Source organism: Lampetra fluviatilis, chromosome 55 (assembly GCF_964198595.1).
Source record: "Lampetra fluviatilis chromosome 55, kcLamFluv1.1, whole genome shotgun sequence".
Classification (NCBI taxonomy): Eukaryota; Metazoa; Chordata; class Hyperoartia; order Petromyzontiformes; family Petromyzontidae; genus Lampetra; species Lampetra fluviatilis.
This window is the reverse complement of record NC_136329.1, coordinates 6,415,693-6,435,664: the sequence shown is the minus strand read 5'-3', so window position 1 is coordinate 6,435,664 and position 19,972 is coordinate 6,415,693. Positions and strand designations below refer to the sequence as shown.

The 19,972-nt window shown below is 54.7% G+C and overlaps 1 protein-coding gene across 1 annotated transcript in view; it reads left to right on the top strand.

Moving 5' to 3' along the window:
- Positions 1-1,943: 1,943 nt before the first annotated feature.
- Positions 1,944-19,972, top strand: part of UNC93A (unc-93 homolog A) — a 28,132-nt gene continuing 10,103 nt past the window's right edge. The window contains exons 1-5 of the mRNA XM_078879885.1: positions 1,944-1,949; positions 2,553-2,588; positions 16,818-16,943; positions 18,485-18,666; positions 19,762-19,967. Coding sequence (XP_078736011.1) covers positions 1,944-1,949; positions 2,553-2,588; positions 16,818-16,943; positions 18,485-18,666; positions 19,762-19,967 — 556 coding nt within the window. The remainder of the gene's footprint in view (positions 1,950-2,552; positions 2,589-16,817; positions 16,944-18,484; positions 18,667-19,761; positions 19,968-19,972) is intronic.

Sequence of the window (19,972 nt, the reverse complement as noted above, 5' to 3'; positions counted from 1 at the left end):
CGCCCCCTGCCGCCGTTGCCCGGCCCAGCCCCGCGTAGCCCCGCCCCCTGCCGCTGTAGCCCCGCCCAGCCCCGCGTAGCCCCCGCCCCCTGCCGCTGTAGCCCCGCCCAGCCCGCGTAGCCCCGCCCCCTGCCGCTGTAGCCCCGCCCAGCCCCGCGTAGCCCCGCCCCCTGCCGCTGTAGCCCAGCCCCGTGTAGCCCCGCCCCCTGCCGCCGTTGCCCCGCCCAGCCCCGCGTAGCCCGCCCCCTGCCGCTGTAAGCCCCGCCCAATACACCCCGAGCGGGGGAGAGATTCCCAGGCCTGGCTCTAGGCTGGAGAGCCGCCGGCGAGGGGGGGGGTAGGGAGTTGTTTTTAATGTAAAAACTTTAAATTTAAATGTTTCTGTTAAAAAACATGAGGGAATGCTAACATTGTGAAACATTGACTCCCTTTCACACACGCGGGGGTATGATACGAAGGAGAGTTTGAGGCCTAGGTCTAGGCTTTAGGCCTAGCTGTAGGCTTTAGGGCGCTGTGAGTTTTTTATTTAATTTCAAAGTTTTAATTAAAAGCTATCTCAGGGAATTATAAGGGAATGTTACACTTGTTTAGCCAGGAAAGCCTCACTGAGTCTAAAGGTTTTTGTAGGGTCATGCCAAGTGTTTGCAGTAGGGGGCGATGTTGCTACACAGACGGACGGACGGACGGACGGACGATATAATCTATTGGTGGCTGGTTCACTTCGTTCCTACCAGTATTATCCCCCCTCTTCCTCCTTCCCGACCCTAACGCCTAATTCATAATCAACGTTTTTGGGTTCAGATCGCGTTATTATTTATAAATGTGTCGTAACCCTCCACCACCCGACACGGCCAATCAGTAAAAAAGTGTCACGTTGACAAAAGACAAAATAGTTCACTGCTTTAGCCCCCACACCGGTGTGTGTTGAAGCGTGAAACCACAACATTTGCAAGTTTTGAGTAGCACGACGTTTCGCTGGTAATTGAATCCAGCATCATCGGGCAATTCGCCAGAATGATGGTGCATTACTTAGCGGGATATTTATTGAATTTTGCGCCCGTAAATTAGAGGAACACCGCTGCTGCTGCTGCTGCTGCTGCTGCTGCTGCTGCTGCTGCTGCTGCTGCTGCTGCTGCTGCTGCTGCTGCTGCTGCTGCTGCTGCTGCTGCTGCTGCTGCTGCTGCTGCTGCTGCTGCTGCTGCTGCTGCTGCTGCTGCTGCTGCTGCTGCTGCTGCTGCTGCTGCTGCTGCTGCTGCTGCTGCTGCTGCTGCTGCTGCTGCTGCTGCTGCTGCTGCTGCTGCTGCTGCTGCTGCTGCTGCTGCTGCTGCTGCTGCTGCTGCTGCTGCTTGCTGCTGCTGCTGCTGCTGCTGCTGCTGCTGCTGCTGCTTGCTGCTGCTGCTGCTGCTGCTGCTGCTGCTGCTGCTGCTGCTGCTGCTGCTGCTGCTGCTGCTGCTGCTGCTGCTGCTGCTGCTGCTGCTGCTGCTGCTGCTGCTGCTGCTGCTGCTGCTGCTGCTGCTGCTGCTGCTGCTGCTGCTGCTGCTGCTGCTGCTGCTGCTGCTGCTGCTGCTGCTGCTGCTGCTGCTGCTGCTGCTGCTGCTGCTGCTGCTGCTGCTGCTGCTGCTGCTGCTGCTGCTGCTGCTGCTGCTGCTGCTGCTGCTGCTGCTGCTGCTGCTGCTGCTGCTGCTGCTGCTGCTGCTGCTGCTGCTGCTGCTGCTGCTGCTGCTGCTGCTGCTGCTGCTGCTGCTGCTGCTGCTGCTGCTGCTGCTGCTGCTTGCTGCTGCTGCTGCTGCTGCTGCTGCTGCTGCTGCTGCTGCTGCTGCTGCTGCTGCTGCTGCTGCTGCTGCTGCTGCTGCTGCTGCTGCTGCGTTTTTTTGCCACGACGGAAAGCTGCGTGGGGACGTTTGAGACGGTGGCGAGCGTCACGTGCGGTGTGATGAGGTGTGATGAGGGCAAGAGGAGGCTGGGTGGCTAGGAGATGTTGACTACCTCGCCTGGTACGCAGGAGGTCATGGGTTCGATCCCGAACCTGGCGATGCCTGCTGCTGCTGTATGTTTGGAGTCTGCGTCTCTCTCTCATCATCATCATCACGGTGGCTAGGAGATGTTGACTACCTCGCCTGGTACGCAGGAGGTCGTGGGTTCGATCCCGAACCTGGCGATGCCTGCTGCTGCTGTATGTTTGGAGTTTGCGTGTCTCTGTCACCATCATCATCACGGTGGCTAGGAGATGTTAACTACCTCGCCTGGTGTGCAGGTGGTCGTGGGTTCTACCACTTCCACCATCATCATCACGGTGGCTAGGAGATGTTGACTACCTCGCCTGGTGCGCAGGAGGTCGTGGTGACGTCACCGCCACTTAGTGGCGAATTGCGGTTCTTGTTGTTGTTGGTCTTCATAGGCGCTGCTGCTGCTGCTGCTGCTACTCGCTAACAGCACTTGCCCCTACAGCATTGCGCTTACCTGGGTAACCTTTTTCTTGTGTGTGCGTGTCTGTGTGCGTGCGGTTACCCCTGCCACCTCTGCCACCGCTGGCACCGCGACCCTGGCACCAGACGGAGGAGGAGGAGGAGGATCTGGGCTGTGAGCAGGTTGGCGCTGCTGATGACGGGCATCATCATCAGCAGCAGCAGCATCATCAGCAGCATCATCAGCAGCAGCATCATCAGCAGCAGCAGCAGCAGCAGCTGGCGGATCCCGTGTTGGGCCTCTCTCAGCACGGAGTGGTCCGTGTGGTCAACTACCTGCTTGCTCAGCAGCATCATCATCAGCATCAGCAGCAGCATGATCATCAGCAGCATGATCATCAGCAGCAGCATGAACAGCAGCATGATCAGCATCAGCATGATCAGCATCAGCATCAGCAGGAGCATCAGCAGCATCAGCAGGAGCATCAGCAGAAGCATGATCAGCAGCAGCATGAACAGCAGCATCATCATCATCAGCAGCACCAGCAGCAGCATCAGCAGCAGCATGATCATCATCAGCATGATCAGCATGATCAGCAGCAGCATCAACAGGAGCATCAGCAGCAGCAGCATGATCAGCATCAGCATGATCATCATCAGCATCAGCAGGAGCATGATCATCATCAGCATGATCAGCATCATCAGCAGCAGGAGATGGGCGACCTGGATTTGCTTGGAGGAGTCGAGGTGGTGACCACGAACCCGGAGCAGCAGTGACTCCACCGTCACGACCTCCAAACCCCACAGCGACACGGCCGCGTTGGTGGGGGGCCGTGAGTGCCCCCCCCCCCTCCCTTCCTCCGTTTGGACAGAGTTCCCTGCCCCCCCCCGCCCCCCCCCCCCGCCCCCCGCTCCCCGCTCTCCGTAGCGGTGACGGTGATGAGTCAACGATGAAATGTTACGTTGTGCGAGGTTGGTTGGTTGGTTGGTTGCTTGGTTGGTTGGTTGGTTGCTTGGTTGGTTGGTTGCTTGGTTGGTTGCTTGGTTGGTTGCTTGGTTGGTTGCTTGGTTGGTTGCTTGGTTGGTTGCTTGGTTGCTTGGTTGGTTGCTTGGTTGGTTGCTTGGTTGGTTGCTTGGTTGGTTGCTTGGTTGGTTGCTTGGTTGGTTGGCGCATTTCCATCCGGCGGGGTGGGATGAGCCAGAGGATGAACTGGGAAACCCACGGGGCGGGTGAGGGGGGCGGTGGTGGTGGGGGGCGGGGTGTGAGGCAGAGGTCGAAACCGGGTACCCGATACCCGTACCCTACCCGATACCCGGCTACCCGTACCCGGCCGGGTACGGGTACCCGTTTGCGACCCTGGTGCAGCCTGGTACGGGTAAGGAATCAAAACCCGTTTGCGACCTCTGGTTGGTGGGTGAGTAAGTGGGTGCGTGGGTGGGTGAATGAGTGGGTGAGTGGGTGAGTGAGTGGGTGGGTGAGTGGGTGAGTGAGTGGGTGAGTGGGTGAGTGGGTGGGTGAGTTCGTGAGTGGGTGAGTTCGTGAGTGGGTGAGTGGGTGAGTGGGTGAGTGGGTGGGTGAGTGAGTGAGTGAGTAGCTGAATTATTGGGTGTGTGAGTGGGAGAGTTTGAGACCCTGGTGCGGCCGGGTACGGGTAGGCCGTGAGTCACTGGTGGGTCACCGTTTGTCACTCATTTCCCAACGTCTTGTCTCTTCTCACAATTCAAGTTCCTAGAATCAACCCACCCGCGCCTGCAACGTGGCTTCATCCCAGAGGTCGCAATCGGGTACCCGATACCCGTACCCTACCCGATACCCGGCTACCCGTACCCGGCCGGGTCCGGGTACCCGTTTGCGACCCTGGTGCGGCCGGGTACGGGTACGGGTAGGCCGTGAGTCATTGGTGAGTAGCCTAAATTTCGATGTAAAGCTTTCGTGACTGCAGGGATTCATCTTCTTGGTTCTTTCGGTAAAGTCGCCACGTAGAAGGGAAGTAATAAAATAATAAAAATAATAAATAATAAAATAATTCTCGCGACGTTTTCGGCCACAACGCAAGCAGCCGTCCTCAGGTGAAGACCAGGTCTGTCGGGGAGACAGCGTCTGAATGGTGAGTAACCGTTTGTCACTCATTTCGGGTAGGGTACGGGTACGGGTAGGGTACGGGTACCCGTTTGCGACCCTGGTGCGGCCGGGTACGGGTACGGGTAAGGAATCAAAACCCGTTTGCGACCTCTGGCGTGAGGCTACGATGGGGAGGCTAAACCCTTCGCGATTCCTCGCCTGATGAAGCCTGCGGTTGTCGTCGTCGTCATCGTCGTCGTCGTCACTGGCAGAGAAACGTCGCGGCTACTCGGATGTCTAAATGTTTTGTGGGACCACCTCCCCTTTGCTTGCGTGGAAATGTACGAATCGGCGCTGATAGTCTACGCGATGTCTTTGAAACTGATTGGTCTACACGAGAGACGGATTTTCTTTAGATATCCTTGGGTTTTTTCGGTGAAGTCACGTAGGTAAAAAATTGTAATTAATAAAAGTAAAATAAATAAATAAAAATCTCGACAAACTTCATTTGGAGCTTTCGTGACTGCAGGAATTATTCTTTGGTTCTTTCGGTAAAGTGACGTATGAAGATAAAATAATAAATAAAATTTAATACTAGCATACGACGTTTCACACCTGATGATGATTGCTTGTGTTGCCTCCGAAACGTCGTGATTTAATTTATTTTAGTTTTATTTTTTACCTACGTTGACTTCACCGGAAAAAACCAAGGGGTACAGCTACACCATCTCACTTTTTTCCAGTATCAAAGTATGAAAGAAATAAAAATAGGTTTTTACCCTCTCTGTTAATAAAACAGGAGTTCATGTTCTTGGTTCTTTCGGTAAAGTCACGTAGAAGGGAAATAATAAAATAATAAAATAAAAACAATAAAAATTCTCACGACGTTTCAGAGGCAACACAAGCAGCAATCATCATCAGGTGTGAAATCCACAGCAAGAAAATTTGAAAAAAAAAAAAATTCTTGCTGTGGATTTCACACCTGATGATGATTGCTTGTGTTGCCTCCGAAACGTCGTGATTTAATTTATTTTTGTTTAATTTTTTTACCTACGTTGAAGTATGAACGAAATAAAAATAGGTTTTTACCCTCTCTGTTAATAAAACAGGAGTTAACCTTCTTGGTTCTTTCGGTAAAGTCACGTAGAAGGGAAATAATAAAATAATAAAATAAAAACAATAAAAATTCTCACGACGTTTCAGAGGCAACACAAGCAGCAATCATCATCAGGTGTGAAATCCACAGAAATAAAATTTTACATTTTTTAAAAAAATAATAATTTTATTGTTGTGGATTTCACACCTGATGATGATTGCTTGTGTTGCCTCCGAAACGTCGTGATTTAATTTGTTTTTGTTTAAATTTTTACCTACGTTGAAGTATGAAAGAAATAAGAATAGGTTTTTACCCTCTCTGTTAATAAAACAGGAGTTCATCTTCTTGGTTCTTTCGGTAAAGTCACGTAGAAGGGAAATAATAAAATAAATAAAATAAAAAAAATAAAAATTCTCACGACGTTTCAGAGGCAACACAAGCAGCAATCATCATCAGGTGTGAAATCCACAGCAAGAAAATTTTACATTTAAAAAAAAAAAAAAATTATTGTTGTGGATTTCACACCTGATGATGATTGCTGCTTGTGTTGCCTCCGAAACGTCGTGATTTAATTTATTTTTGTTTAATTTTTTTACCTACGTTGAAGTATGAAAGAAATAAGAATAGGGTTTTACCCTCTCTGTTAATAAAACAGGAGTTAACCTTCTTGGTTCTTTCGGTAAAGTCACGTAGAAGGGAAATAATAAAATAAAAAAAATAACAATTCTCACGACGTTTCGACTGCAACACAAGCAGCAATCATCATCAGGTGTGAAATCCACAGCAAGAAAATTTGAAAAAAAAAAAAATTCTTGCTGTGGATTTCACACCTGATGATGATTGCTTGTGTTGCCTCCGAAACGTCGTGATTTAATTTATTTTTGTTTCATTTTTTTTACCTACGTTGAAGTATGAAAGAAATAAGAATAGGTTTTTACCCTCTCTGTTAATAAAACAGGAGTTAACCTTCTTGGTTCTTTCGGTAAAGTCACGTAGAAGGGAAATAATAAAATAAAAAAAATAAAAATTCTCACGACGTTTCGACTGCAACACAAGCAGCAATCATCATCAGGTGTGAAATCCACAGCAAGAAAATTTGAAAAAAAAAAAAATTCTTGCTGTGGATTTCACACCTGATGATGATTGCTTGTGTTGCCTCCGAAACGTCGTGATTTAATTTATTTTTGTTTCATTTTTTTTACCTACGTTGAAGTATGAAAGAAATAAGAATAGGTTTTTACCCTCTCTGTTAATAAAACAGGAGTTCATCTTCTTGGTTCTTTCGGTAAAGTCACGTAGAAGGGAAATAATAAAATAAAAAAAATAAAAATTCTCACGACGTTTCGACTGCAACACAAGCAGCAATCGTCATCAGGTGTGAAATCCACAGCAAGAACATTTTAAAAATTTTTTTAAAAATAATAATTTTATTGTTGTGGATTTCACACCTGATGATGATTGCTGCTTGTGTTGCCTCCGAAACGTCGTGATTTAATTTATTTTTGTTTAATTTTTTTACCTACGTTGAAGTATGAAAGAAATAAGAATAGCTTTTTACCCTCTCTGTTAATAAAACAGGAGTTCATCTTCTTGGTTCTTTCGGTAAAGTCACGTAGAAGGGAAATAATAAAATAAAAATAAAAAAAATAAAAATTCTCACGACGTTTCGACTGCAACACAAGCAGCAATCGTCATCAGGTGTGAAATCCACAACAAGAAAATTTGAAAAAAAAAAAAATTCTTGCTGTGGATTTCACACCTGATGATGATTGCTTGTGTTGCCTCCGAAACGTCGTGATTTAATTTATTTTTGTTTCATTTTTTTACCTAGGTTGAAGTATGAAAGAAATAAGAATAGGTTTTTACCCTCTCTGTTAATAAAACAGGAGTTCATCTTCGTGGTTCTTTCGGTAAAGTCACGTAAAAGGGAAATAATTATATAATATTAATTTAAAACAATAAAAATTCTCACGACGTTTCAGAGGCAACACAAGCAGCAATCGTCATCAGGTGCGAAATCCACAGCAAGAAAATTTTAATTTTTTTTAAAAAATAATAATTTTATTGTTGTGGATTTCACACCTGATGATGATTGCTTGTGTTGCCTCCGAAACGTCGTGATTTAATTTATTTTTGTTTCATTTTTTTTACCTACGTTGAAGTATGAAAGAAATAAGAATAGGGTTTTACCCTCTCTGTTAATAAAACAGGAGTTAACCTTCTTGGTTCTTTCGGTAAAGTCACGTAGAAGGGAAATAATAAAATAAAACAATAAAAATTCTCACGACGTTTCAGAGGCAACACAAGCAGCAATCGTCATCAGGTGTGAAATCCACAGAATTTTTTTTTTAATTTTTTTTTCTAATTTCCTTGCTGTTGATTTCACACCTGATGATGATTGCTTTACCGAAAGAACCAAGAATAATTATTTTTGTTTTATTTCGTTTCTTTTCCTTTCTACCGACGTGACTTCGCCGAATGAAGCAGAGAGTGTGTATCTAGTTGGTGATTGAGCATCTGTTTTATTACCAGAAAGGGTCATTAAACCTGTTCTTATTATTTCGTAAGTGTTATCAAAGTTTTCGTGACTGCAGGGATTCATCCTCCTCACCCAGCCCCTCCCCACCCAGCCCCACCCTCCCCACCCAGCCCCTCCCCACCCAGCCCATCCCCACCCAGCCCCACCCTCCCCTCCCCACCCAGCCCCTCCCCACCCAGCCCATCCCCACCCAGCCCCTCCCCACCCAGCCCCTCCCCACCCAGCCCCACCCTCCTCACCCAGCCCCTCCCCACCCAGCCCCACCCTCCCCTCCCCACCCAGCCCCTCCCCACCCAGCCCCACCCTCCTCACCCAGCCCCTCCTCAACCTCACTCCCCACCCAGCCCCTCCCCACCCTCCCCTCCACACCCTCCCCTCCCCACCCAGCCCCTCCCTCCCCACCCAGCCCCACCCTCCCCTCCCCACCCAGCCCCTCCCTCCCCACCCTCCCTCCCCACCCAGCCCCTCCCCACCCTCCCTCCCCACCCAGCCCCTCCCTCTCCACCCAGCCCCTCCCTCCCCTCCCCACCCAGCCCCTCCCTCCCCTCCCCACCCAGCCCCTCCCCTCCCCACCCAGCCCCTCCCTCCCCACCCAGCCCCTCCCCACCCTCCCCACCCAGCCCCTCCCTCCCCACCCAGCCCCTCCCTCCCCACCCGCCCCTCCCTCCCCACCCTCCCCACCCAGCCCCTCCCTCCCCACCCAGCCCCTCCCTCCCCACCCAGCCCCACCCTCCCCTCCCCACCCAGCCCCTCCCTCCCCACCCAGCCCCTCCCCACCCTCCCTCCCCACCCAGCCTCTCCCCACCCTCCCTCCCCACCCAGCCCCTCCCTCCCCACCCAGCCCCTCCCTCCCCACCCAGCCCCTCCCTCCCCACCCAGCCCCTCCCTCCCCTCCCCACCCAGCCCCTCCCCTCCCCACCCAGCCCCTCCCTCCCCACCCAGCCCCACCCTCCCCTCCCCACCCAGCCCCTCCCTCCCCACCCAGCCCCTCCCCACCCTCCCTCCCCACCCAGCCTCTCCCCACCCTCCCTCCCCACCCAGCCCCTCCCTCCCCACCCAGCCCCTCCCTCCCCACCCAGCCCCTCCCTCCCCTCCCCACCCAGCCCCTCCCTCCCCACCCAGCCCCACCCTCCCCTCCCCACCCAGCCCCTCCCCACCCAGCCCCTCCCTCCCCACCCTCCCCACCCAGCCCCTCCCTCCCCACCCAGCCCCTCCCCACCCAGCCCCACCCCACCCTCCCCACCCTCCCCACCCAGCCCCTCCCTGCACGACGGACACAATAATCCCCTGTGGGCTGGTGTAACCAGGTGGTTCCTACCAGTATAACAACAATAACAACAACAACAACAACAAAAATCAAACAATGATAATCGCAATGGCCACAACAACAACAACCGCAGGTACCAGACCCCAGCTCAAGACAACAACAACAACAGCAGAGTCCCTGGATTACCGCACACGCCACGTTTACAGCTCCATTTTCCTCATCGTGTATCGGTGGCATGCACGGAGGGGGGGGGGGGGTTGGGGTAGGTCAAGGTTCACCGTTCAACATGGGATCAACATGGGATGGATAGGGGCCGTCCATAAATGACGTCACGCGATTTTGGGCGATTTTTGACCCCCCCCCCCCCGTCCTTCGTCACACGACGTCACAAAAAGTCAGAGCCCCCCCCCCCCCCTTAAATATGACGTCACCAAGCTCTGCCCCCCCCCCCAAAAAAAAAAAAATTCCATCTTGAAAATAAAACATGCTTCAAATCGATTTAAGCTATTGCCGTTGTAGTAGTGCGTATTTAATGTGGCGCTGCACTTTGATGTCGTGGGAGTGTTGTTATAGCAATTCTATATGCTGTGTGTGTGCTGTGTGTGTGCTGTGTGTGTGTTGTGTGTGTGTTGTGTGTGTTGTGTGTGTGCTGTGTGTGCTGTTTGTGTGTGTTGTGTGTGTGTGTTTTATATGTGCTGTGTGTTTTGTGTGTTTGGTGTGTGGTGTGTGTGCTGTGTGTGTGCTGTGTGTGTGTGTGTTGTGTGTGCTGTGTGTGTGCTGTGTGTGCTGTGTGTGTTGTGTGTTTTGTGTGTGTTGTGTGTGCTGTGTGTGTGTTGTGTGTGTGTTGTGTGTGTTGTGTGTGTGCTGTGTGTGTGCTGTGTGTGTGTTGTGTGTGTGTTGTGTGTGTTGTGTGTGTGCTGTGTGTGTGTTGTGTGTGTGCTGTGTGTTTTGTGTGTGATGTGTGTGTGTTGTGTGTGTGCTGTGTGCTGTGTGTGCTGTGTGTGTGCTGTGTGTGTGTTGTGTGTGCTGTGTGTGTGTGTGCTGTGTGTGTGTGTTTTGTGTGTGCTGTGTGTGCTGTGTGTGCTGTGTGTGTGTTGTGTGTGCTGTGTGTGTATGTTGTGTGTGCTGTGTGTGTGCTGTGTGTGTGTTGTGTGTGCTGTGTGTGCTGTGTGTGTTGTGTGTTTTGTGTGTTTTGTGTGTGTGTTGTGTGTGCTGTGTGTGCTGTGTGTGTTGTGTGTTTTGTGTGTGTTGTTGGTGTTGTGTGTGTTGTGTGTGTGTTGTGTGTGTTATGTGTGTTGTGTGTGTGCTGTGTGTGTTGTGTTTTTTGTGTGTGTTGTGGGTGTTGTGTGTGTTGTGTGTGTGTTGTGTGTGTGCTGTGTGTGTGTTGTGTGTGTGTTGTGTGTGTGCTGTGTGTGTGTTGTGTGTGTGTTGTGTGTGTGCTGTGTGTGTGTTGTGTATGTGTTGTGTGTGTGTGTGCTGTGTGTTTGCTGTGTGTGTGCTGTGTGTGTTGTGTGTGTGTGCTGTGTGTGTTGTGTGATGTGTGTTGTGTGTGTGCTGTGTGTGTTGTGTGATGTGTGTTGTGTGTGTGCTGTGTGTGTGTTGTGTGTGTGTGCTGTGTGTGTGTGCTGTGTGTGATGTGTGTTGTGTGTGTGCTGTGTGTGTGTTGTGTGTGCTGTGTGTGTGTTGTGTGTGTGTGCTGTGTGTGTGTTGTGTGTGTTGTGTCCATTTGGTGGTTGAACGCCTTCACACATCCCCTGTGCTTGTTGCCAGCGAGGCCAATTCCTACTTTTCATCATTTTTGGATGCTGCCAAAAAATGATTGACCCCTTTGGATTTAAGCAAAAAATGCACCACCACCAACACCACCACCAACCACAAACCACCACTACCACCACCACCTCCACCGCCACTCACCCACCCACCAACACCACCAACACCACCACCACTCACTCACCCACCTCCACCACCACTCACCCACCACCACTCACCCACCACCACCACTCACTCACCCACCTCCACCACCATCACTCACCCACCACCACTCACCCACCACCACCACTCACCCACCACCACCACCACTCACCCACCACCACCACTCACCCACCACCACCACTCACACACCCACCACCACCACTCACCCACCACCACCACTCACTCACCCACCACCACCACTCACCCACCACCACTCACTCACCCACCACCACCACTCACCCACCACCACCACTCACATACCCATCACCACTCACCCACCACCACCACCACCACTCACCCACCACCACCACCACTCACACACCCATCACCACTCACCCACCCACCACCACCACCACTCACCCACCACCACCACCACTCACCCACCACCACCACCACTCACACACCCACCACCACTCACCCACCCACCACCACCACCACTCACCCACCACCACCACCACTCACCCACCACCACCACCACTCACACACCCACCACCACCACCCACCCACCGACCGCCACCACTCACTCACCCACCACCACCACCCACCCACCACCACCACTCACCCACCACCTCCACCGCCGCTCACCCACCCACCCACCACCAACACGACCACCACCACCCACCCACCCACCCACCCACCACCACCACCAACACCACCACCACCACTCACCCACCACCTCCACCGCCGCTCACCCACCCACCCACCACCAACACGACCACCACCACCCACCCACCCACCCACCCACCACCACCACCAACACCACCACCACCACTCACCCACCACCACCACCACTCACCCACCACCTCCACCCACCACCACCACTCACCCACCACCACCACCACCACCCACCACCACCACCACCCACTCACCCACCACCACCCACCCACCCACCACCACCACTCACTCACCCACCACCACTCACCCACCCACCCACCACCACCACTCACCCACCCACTCACCCACCACCTCCACCGCCGCTCATCCACCCACCACCACCACCACTCACCAAACCACCTCCACCACCACTACCACCACCAACACCACTACCACCACCTACCCACCACTACCACCAACACCACCACCCACCCACCCACCACCACTCACACACCCATCACCACTCACCCACCACCGCCGCTCACCCACCCACCACCAACACCACCACCAACACCACCACCACCCACCCACCACTACCACTCATCCACCACCACTACCACCACCACCAACACCACCACTCACCCACCACCACTACCACCACCACTACTCACCCACCCACTCACCCACCACCTCCACCGCCGCTCACCCACCCACCACCACTACCACCACCAACACCACCACCACCCACCCACCACTACCACCAACACCACCAACACCACCACCACTACCCACCCACCACCTCCACCGCCGTTCACCCACCCATCACTACCACCAACACGACCACCACCAACACCACCACCCACCACCCACCACCACCTCCACCACTCACCCACCACCACCACCACTCACCCACCACCTCCACACCCACCACCTCCACACCCACCACCACCACTCACCCACCCACTCACTCACCCACCACCACTCACCCACCCACCACCACCACCACCACCCACCACCACCACCACCACCCACCCATCACTACCACCACTCACCGACCACCACCACCACTCACCCACCACCTCCACACCCACCACCACCACTCACCCACCCACTTACACACCCACCACCACCACTCACCCACCACCACCACCACCCACCACCACCACCCACCACCACCCACCCTGCCTGTCCCCCACTCCCCCTTCACGCTGCTGCGACCCAAGGCCACGGAGACTTTGTACCCCGCACACAGCAAGAGTCGGGAGCTGGGACTCCTTGGTGGACCATGGTGGTGGGTGAGTGGTGGTGGTGGTGGTGGGTGTGTGAGTGGTGGTGGGTGAGTGGTGGTGGTGGGTGTGTGAGTGGTGGTGGCGGTGGGTGGGTGAGTGGTGGTGGTGGTCGGTGAGTGGTGGTAGTGGTGGGTGGGTGGTGGTGGTGTTGGTGGTGGTGTTGGTGGTAGTGGTGGGTGGGTGAGCGGCGGTGGTGGGGGTGGTGGGTGGGTGAGTGGTGGTGGTGGGTGAGTGGGTGAGTGGTGGTGGTGGGTGTGTGAGTGGTGGTGGAGGTGGTGGGTGAGTGGTGGTGGTGGGTGAGTGGGTGAGTGGTGGTGGTGTGTGTGTGAGTGGTGGTGGTGGTGGTGGGTGAGTGGTGGTGGGTGTGTGAGTGGTGGTGGGCGAGTGGTGGTGGTGGTGGTGGAGGTGGTGGCGGTGGATGGGTGAGTGGTGATGGTGGTGGTGAGTAAGTGGTGGTGGTGGGTGAGTGGGTGAGTGGTGGTGGTGGGTGAGTGGGTGGTGGTAGTGGTGGGTGGGTGGTGGTGGTGTTGGTGGTGGTGTTGGTGGTAGTGGTGGGTGGGTGAGCGGCGGTGGTGGGGGTGGTGGGTGGGTGAGTGGTGGTGGTGGGTGAGTGGGTGAGCGGTGGTGGTGGGTGTGTGAGTGGTGGTGGAGGTGGTGGGTGAGTGGTGGTGGGTGTGTGAGTGGTGGTGGGCGAGTGGTGGTGGGTGTGTGAGTGGTGGTGGGTGTGTGAGTGGTGGTGGTGGTGGGTGGGTGAGTGGTGGTGGTGGTCGGTGAGTGGTGGTAGTGGTGGGTGGGTGGTGGTGGTGGTGTTGGTGGTGGTCGTGTTGGTGGTAGTGGTGGGTGGTTGAGTGGCGGTGGAGGTGGTGGGTGAGTGGTGGTGGTGGGTGAGTGGGTGAGTGGTGGTGGTGGGTGTGTGAGTGGTGGTGGAGGTGGTGGGTGAGTGGTGGTGGGTGTGTGAGTGGTGGTGGGCGAGTGGTGGTGGTGGTGGAGGTGGTGGCAGTGGGTGGGTGAGTGGTGATGGTGGTGGGAGGGTGAGTCGTGGTAGTGGTGGGTGGGTGGTGGTGGTGTTGGTGGTGGTCGTGTTGGTGGTAGTGGTGGGTGGTTGAGTGGTGGTGGTGGGTGTGTGAGTGGTGGTGGTGATGGTGGTGGGTGAGTGGTGGTGGGTGGGGGGTAGTGGCGGATGAGTGGTGGTGGTGGGTGGGTGAGTGGTGGTGGAGGTGGTGGTGATGGTAGTGGGAGGGTGAGTGGTGGTGGTGGGTGAATGAGTGGTGATAGTGGTGATGGGTGGGTGAGTGGCGGTGGTGGGGGTGGTGGGTGGGTGAGTGGTGGTGGTGGGTGAGTGGTGGTGGAGGTGGTGGTGGAGATGGTGGAAGTGGTGGGTGAGTGGAGGTGGTGGTGGTGGAGGTTGACGCTGGGTTCGATTGCCCCAGACTCGGCACCGTTGCTCTGTGAGTGGAGTCTGTCCCCGTTCTGTAAAGTGTGAGAGAGTGAGTGTGAGAGTGTGAGAGTGAGTGAGTCGAGTTTGTGTGAGTGTGAGAGTGTGTGAGTGAGTGTGAGAGAGTGAGTGTGAGTGAGAGTGTGTGAGTGTGAGAGTGTGAGAGTGAGTGTGAGAGAGATAGAGTTTGAGAGAGTGAGTGAGTGGAGTTTGTGTGATCTCCCCCTGTTCTACAGAGTGAGTGAGTGGAGTTTGTGTGATCTCCCCCTGTTCTACAGAGTGAGTGAGTGGAGTTTGTGTGATCTCCCCCTGTTCTACAGAGTGAGTGAGTGGAGTTTGTGTGATCTCCCCCTGTTCTACAGAGTGAGTGAGTGGAGTTTGTGTGATCTCCCCCTGTTCTACAGAGTGAGTGAGTGGAGTTTGTGTGATCTCCCCCTGTTCTACAGAGTGAGTGAGTGGAGTTTGTGTGATCTCCCCCTGTTCTACAGAGTGAGTGAGTGGAGTTTGTGTGATCTCCCCCTGTTCTACAGAGTGAGTGAGTGGAGTTTGTGTGATCTCCCCCTGTTCTACAGAGTGAGTGAGTGGAGTTTGTGTGATCTCCCCCTGTTCTACAGAGTGAGTGAGTGGAGTTTGTGTGATCTCCCCCTGTTCTACAGAGTGAGTGAGTGGAGTTTGTGTGATCTCCCCCTGTTCTACAGAGTGAGTGAGTGGAGTTTGTGTGATCTCCCCCTGTTCTACAGAGTGAGTGAGTGGAGTTTGTATGATCTCCCCCTGTTCTACAGAGTGAGTGAGTGGAGTTTGTAGGATCTCCCCCTGTACTACAGAGTGAGTGAGTTGAGTTTGTATGATCTCCCCCTGTCCTACAGAGTGAGTGAGTGGAGTTTGTATGATCTCCCCCTGTTCTGCAGAGTGAGTGGAGTTTGTGTGATCTCCCCCTGTTCTACAGAGTGAGTGAGTGGAGTTTGTGTGATCTCCCCCTGTTCTACAGAGTGAGTGAGTGGAGTTTGTATGATCTCCCTCTGTTCTACACAGTGAGTGAGTGGAGTTTGTGTGATCTCCCCCTGTTCTACAGAGTGAGTGGAGTTTGTATGATCTCCCCATGTCCTACAGAGTGAGTGGAGTTTGTATGATCTCCCCCTGTTCTACAGAGTGAGTGAGTGGAGTTTGTAGGATCTCCCCCTGTACTACAGAGTGAGTGAGTTGAGTTTGTATGATCTCCCCCTGTCCTACAGAGTGAGTGAGTGGAGTTTGTATGATCTCCCCCTGTTCTACAGAGTGAGTGAGTGGAGTTTATAGGATCTCCCCCTGTTCTACACAGTGAGTGAGTGGAGTTTGTGTGATCTCCCCCTGTTCTACAGAGTGAGTGAGTGGAGTTTATAGGATCTCCCCCTGTTCTACAGAGTGAGTGAGTGGAGTTTGTATGATCTCCCCCTGTTCTACAGAGTGAGTGAGTGGAGTTTATAGGATCTCCCCCTGTTCTACAGAGTGAGTGAGTGGAGTTTGTATGATCTCCCCCTGTCCTACACAGTGAGTGAGTGGAGTTTGTATGATCTCCCCCTGTTCTACAGAGTGAGTGGAGTTTGTAGGATCTCCCCCTGTTCTACAGAGTGAGTGAGTGGGACAGCGAGTCACAGGCAGGGAGCACACGGGGTCAGAGTTGAGACAGGGCAAAGAAACACGCTCCACTAAGCACAGAATTCCTTCCTTAATGTCAACCACATGCATGGACACGTGTGTGTGTGTCTGTGTGTGTTGGTGTTTGTGTGTGGGTGTTTGTGTCTGTGTGTGTGTTGGCACAGTAGGGGGGGCACAGCACGGTGCATCTGCCAGTCATCTCAGTCAGTCAACCCATGGCACCTGCTGGGTCTGTCCCGTGACCTCCTCCTGCACCTAGCCTGGCACAGCAGTCAACCCATGGCACCTGCTGGGTTTGCCCCGTGACCTCCTCCTGCACCTAGCCTGGCACAGCAGTCAACCGATGGCACTTGCTGGGTCTGTCCCGTGACCTCCTCCTGCATGCTGGCTTTCATAGGTGCTCGCTAACAGCACTTGCCTCTACAGCCTGTTAGAGGCTACACGGGGGACCTTTGTCTTGCCTCATTCATAGGCATTACTGCTGCTACTCGCTACTAACAGCACTTGCCCCTACAGCCTGCTAGAGGCTACACGGGGGATCTTTGTCTCTGGTCACCATGCTTTTCTCTCGAGACACGAGGGACGTCGTCGTCATCAGCGTGGGCTTTCTCTTCCTATTCACCGCCTTCAACGCCCTCCAGAATCTACAGGTGAGGCTCTCAGTCACTCACTTACCTACTCACCCACTCACTCATCCACTCACTCATCCACTCACTTACATACTTACCCACTCACTCATTCACTCACTCACCCACTCGCTCATCCACTTACTCACCCACTCACTCATCCACTCACTTACATACAAACCCACTCACTCATTCACTCACTCACTCGGCCACTCGCCCATCCACACACTCACCTACTTACCCACTCATCCACGCATCTACTCACTCACCCACCCACCCACTCACTTATCTACTCACCCACTCGCTCATCCACTCACTCATCCACTCACCCACTCACTCATCCACTCACTCATCCACTCACTCATCCACGCATCTACTCACTCACCTACTCACTTACCTACTCACCCACTCACTCATCCACTCACTCACCTACTCACCCACTCACTCATCCACTCACTCATCCACTCACTCATCCACTCACCAACTCACTCATCCACTCACTCACCTACTCACCCACTCACTCATCCACTCACTCATCCACTCACTCATCCACTCACCAACTCACTCATCCACTCACTCACCTACTCACCCACTCACTCATCCACTCACCCACTCACTCATCCACTCATTCACCGATTCACTCAATCACCCACTTAGCCACCCAGCCCCTCACTCACTCACTCACCCACCCACTCACCCACCCACTCACCCACTCACTCACTCACTCACCCACCCACTCACCCACTCACTCACTCACTCACCCACCCACTCACCCACTCACCCACTCACCCACTCACTCACCCACTCACTCACCCACTCACCCACCCACTCACCCACTCACTCACCCACTCACCCACCCACTCACCCACCCACTCACCCACCCACTCACCCACTCACCCACCCACTCACCCACTCACTCACTCACTCACCCACCCACTCACCCACTCACTCACCCACTCACCCACTCACTTACCCACTCACTCACCCACCCACTCACCCACTCACCCACTCACTCACCCACTCACTCACCCAGCCCCTCACCAACTCACTCACCCACTCCCTCACCCACTCAATCACCCACTTAGCCACCCACCCACCCACTCACCCACTCACTCACCCACTCCCTCACCCACTCACTCACCCACTCACCCACTCACTCACCCAGCCCCTCACCCACTCACACACCCACTTAGCAACCCACTCACTCACCCAGCCCCTCACCCACTCACTCACCCACTCACTCACCCACTCACTCACCCACTCACTCACCCACCCACTCACTCACCCACTCACCCACCCACTCACCCACTCACTCACCCACTCACTCACCCACTCACTCACCCACTCACTCACCCACTCACTCACCCACTCACTCACCCCTGACCTCTCCTTGGGCGCATCATCTCACGACCGGCCCAACACACACACACACACGACACACGCGACATGACACCACCACCACCACCCCCACTAAACAACCAACGTGATGTACCCCTCGATCCCCCCCCCCCACTGCCCCCCCCCCCAACTTCCCATGGCACCGGGGGACACCGGACCGAGAGTAGAGCAGCCTCAACAGCGAGGGCAGCCTGGGCGCGACTTCGCTGAGCATCGTCTACATCTCACTCGTCGCCTCGTGCCTCTTCACGCCTCCCGCACTCATCCACCGCCTGGGCTGCAAGCGAACAATGGTGCTGTCCATGGGCTGCTACCTGCCCTACTTCGCGGCTAACTTCTACCCCACGTGGTGAGCTCATAGCGGAGGACAGGAGGGTGGGGAGGAGGTGATGGAGGAGGTGGAGGAGGAGGTGGAGGAGGAGGAGGTGATGGAGGAGGTGGAGGTGGTGTAGGGCTGCACAATGGTGCTGTCCATGGGCTGCTACTTGCCCTACTTCGCGAGCGAGCGAGCGAGTGGTGAGCGAGTGAGTGAGTGGGTGAGCGAGCGAGCGTCGAGTGAGCGAGTGAGTGAGCGGTGAGTGAGTGAGTGAGCGAGTGAGTGAGTGAGTGAGTGAGCGAGTGAGCGAGCGAGTGAGTGAGCGAGCAAGCGAGCGTCGAGTGAGCGAGTGAGTGAGCGGTGAGTGAGCGAGTGAGTGAGCGGTGAGTGAGCGAGCGAGTGAGTGAGTGAGCGAGCAAGCGAGCGTCGAGTGAGCGAGTGAGTGAGCGAGTGAGTGAGCGGTGAGTGAGCGAGCGAGTGAGTGAGCGGTGAGTGAGCGAGCGAGTGAGTGAGCGAGTGAGTGAGCGGTGAGTGAGCGAGTGAGTGAGCGGTGAGTGAGCGAGCGAGTGAGTGAGTGAGCGAGCGAGCGAGCGTCGAGTGAGCGAGTGAGTGAGTGAGTGAGCGAGTGAGTGAGCGGTGAGTGAGCGAGTGAGTGAGCGGTGAGTGAGCGAGCTAGTGAGTGAGTGAGCGAGCGAGCGAGTGAGTGAGCGAGTGAGTGAGCGGTGAGTGAGCGAGTGAGTGAGTGAGCGGTGAGTGAGTGAGCGAGTGAGTGAGCGAGTGAGTGAGCGAGTGAGCGAGCGAGTGAGTGAGCGAGTGAGTGAGCGGTGAGTGAGCGAGTGAGTGAGCGGTGAGTGAGCGAGCGAGTGAGTGAGTGAGCGAGCGAGCGAGCGTCGAGTGAGTGAGTGAGTGAGTGAGTGAGCGGTGAGTGAGCGAGTGAGTGAGTGAGTGAGCGAGCGAGCGAGCGAGCGTCGAGTGAGCGAGTGAGTGAGCGGTGAGTGAGCGGTGAGTGAGCGAGCGAGTGAGTGAGCGGTGAGTGAGCGAGCGAGTGAGTGAGTGAGCGGTGAGCGAGTGAGCTAGTGAGCGACCGTCGAGCGAGCGAGTGAGTGAGCGATCCCCGCGTGCCCACAGGGCCACGATGGTGCCTGCGTCCATTGTGCTTGGCGCCGGCGCCGCTCCCCTCTGGGCCTCCAAGTGCGCCTACCTGACGGCACGGGCCCGCGGCCGGGCCGCCACCGTGGGCCGCTACTTCTCCGTCTTCTTCGCCCTCTTCCAGAGCGGCCAGGTGTGGGGCAACCTCGTCTCGTCGCTGGTGCTGGCGCAGGCGCCCGACACGGGTAAG